General features: G+C 30.7%; 1 protein-coding gene across 1 annotated transcript; it reads right to left on the bottom strand.

The window, feature by feature from the left end:
* Nucleotides 1-1,036: 1,036 nt before the first annotated feature.
* On the bottom strand, nucleotides 1,037-2,495 carry tap (basic helix-loop-helix neural transcription factor TAP). The gene is made up of 2 exons (XM_018546577.1): nucleotides 2,310-2,495; nucleotides 1,037-1,570 (listed from the first exon to the last, which is right to left on the bottom strand). The coding sequence occupies exons 1-2, from the start codon at nucleotides 2,493-2,495 to the stop codon at nucleotides 1,037-1,039; spliced, it is 720 nt and encodes a 239-aa protein (XP_018402079.1).
* Between the last annotated feature and the right edge of the window lie 232 nt (nucleotides 2,496-2,727).

Here is a 2,727-nt window from a genome sequence, read left to right as displayed (position 1 = left end):
TATAGATCAAATTATATACATAAAACTAAAATCGAAACTTATGTATTTTACTTGAAAATTTTGTACATAAAAATAATTAATAAGATGTTAATGTTTAAATGTAATTAATACATATTAAAAACATATTGTAATTAATACGCATATGCAGATAGAAAAAGTGGCTTGACGCGAAGTTTAGGTAAAATATGTTTTATTGATTAGATATAAATTATATACAATATATTCCCTGAATCAGCAGTTGCATATTAAAGTAAGAGCACTGATTGGCATTTCATATACATATATATTTTTTTAACGTAAAAGCTTATATATAAATATATCTTAAAATATACTGAACAAAAATGAGATCGAGCGTTCGAGATCAACTAAAAATATTGCTGACTAGAACAAAAGGAACGCAGATAATATAGTATTTAAAATGTAAGAGATCCATTATTTGTTAATTATTTATAATTAATGGAAAATCCAACATTCTTTCCTTCTTTTTCGTACTGTGAAAAGTTAAATTAAATTACTTCTAACATTAGCGTAAAAAAGCTCTAATTTTGAAGTAAAAACGTCAATATCGAATTTTCACATTATACATATATTAAAAAAATATTATTTTTTGCTTAGATTTTATGATTTATCGTCTTTTTGATTAATGATTAGCAAAAAATACTTATTGAAGGTTAAAAGCAGATTTGAAAAATCATTCTAATTGACTTACGCTGTAAGTAAAAGCGATACCCTTTTCGAATAAAATACTCTCTTATAAAGTAGATAACGATGATCATAGCACAGTTCTTTCTTTTTACAATCACATCAACTCTTTGAAAAAAAAGAAACACTTTTTATTGAGGTATACTTAATTTTCTTCTCTGGTTAATTTTTCGATTAAGTTATCCAGAAGATAGAATCGTTCTCTTGTGTTTCTGCCATTATTTGTAACAGCGTAGACAGGGAGATTGAGCTGAATCTTATGAGTAAAGATAATCAACGCTGAAGAAACAAGCTCATTCGAGCCATTAGATAAAATTTGTCTGCATTTTGACGCCTAAAGACACTGATACATGTTGTGATGAGGTATGTGATGATGAGACGGCGGCGCTAGTTGATGCTGAGGACGATGGATTTGGTACATCCTCTGGTCGTAGCAAGGCTGATATTGCATTGGTGGACTTACGCTTTGATCGCTGTAGTAATCATACTCCTGCCATTCTGGCGCAACAAATCGGTCCTGAGGTGGATATGGAAAACCCGCAGTATGTTGAGGTCCGAGCCTCTTCTGGGCCGCAACTGCGCAACTTCCAGTTGACGAGGTAATCATGTTGCCGTTCTCGGTGATGCTGACTGTAACGTTGCCGACGTTCACCGTGATCTCACCGCTGTCGGCGTTGCCCAGAGTCTGCGACAACGCCCAGATATAGTTGTGAGCAAAACGGAGAGTCTCGATTTTCGTAAGCTTCGTGTCTTCGGGAAAGGTCGGTAGGGCCATCCTTAGACGTTCCAATGCGTCGTTCAGAGTATGCATTCTGTGACGCTCGCGATCGTTTGCCTTTATCCGCCGGTTTCTCTTTAATCTAAGCACCTATTTATGGACATTGTGAGAAGAAATTTGATTTTCGGGAGAACTATTCCAAAAGAGTAAGTTTTAAAAAAGCAAACAGGCAGGTAAATAAAATGTCTAATTGAATATACTAATTAGAAATTACAAGTAAATTTAAAAAAGCATAAATAGTTTCTTTTTTAAACAATTTTATACGATTGTATAGAATTTAATTTCTTTGTAAAAAATTGCAATTTTTACACCTAACAATAAAATCACTTTCCTATCTTCTATCGTTTCTAGAGGTGAAAAAATTATTAAAAGATAAAGTATCCTTTTTTTGAGTCAAATCTCTTGAAGGCAAATTATTAAGACAAATGTTCAAAAAGTATTTAGTAGATTTCCGTATCAACCTTTACAAATTTATTGAAGAATTTTAAATTTTATTATTGAAAACAAAAAAGTATATAATCGGTATTAAAGAGCAAAAATAAGAAAAAAAAAGGAATAGATAAAAGTTAAAAGCTAAAAGAACTAAATGTATAAAATTAAGAGGTATTTAAAAGAAATTTGAAGAATTAATTATAATTATTTTATCATAATAATATTTTAAAAATATTTGGATATTTAAATGTATTTTAAATAAGCTCTCTCTCTCTCTCTCTCTTCTAAATTTTTATTGCTTAGAAAACTGTTGAAAAACTGTATTTAATACGTAAAAAAATAAGGTACTATAGAAAGATAGATTAAGTAATGTGAGAGCATTCATTAATTTATATACCTGCGTGGGACTTTTGCAACGAGTATTTCGCATTTTTTTGCGTTTCACTTCTTTAACTGGAGGGAAGAGAGTGTCAGGTGATATTTCATGTTTTGGCGATTCGAAGCTAACGTCGAAACCAGAATCGGAGGAACTCGAGAGTTCGTCGAAGCCACCCTCGCTGCAGAATGAGTACTCCGACGACATTGCCGTATCTTGCTGTAACGCAAAGCAATGTAACAATTTTACACTTATGTTTTTGTATTCATTGCGCGTGTATAAAAATTGTTATAATCACAAGATAATTGTTTAAAAAAATAAAATATTTTTTATAACATATATTTTTATTTATTTGTATTTTAGTTTTTAAAATTTCTAAATTAAGTTGCACCTCTTTATAATCTCGAAAAAGCAGTTTTAATTTCTTTTTATCGAACTT

Source organism: Cyphomyrmex costatus, unplaced genomic scaffold, assembly GCF_001594065.2.
Source record: "Cyphomyrmex costatus isolate MS0001 unplaced genomic scaffold, Ccosl1.0 scaffold565, whole genome shotgun sequence".
NCBI lineage: Eukaryota > Metazoa > Arthropoda > Insecta > Hymenoptera > Formicidae > Cyphomyrmex > Cyphomyrmex costatus.
The sequence above is the reverse complement of the archived record's forward strand: the minus strand, read 5'-3'. Positions and strand labels throughout refer to the sequence as shown.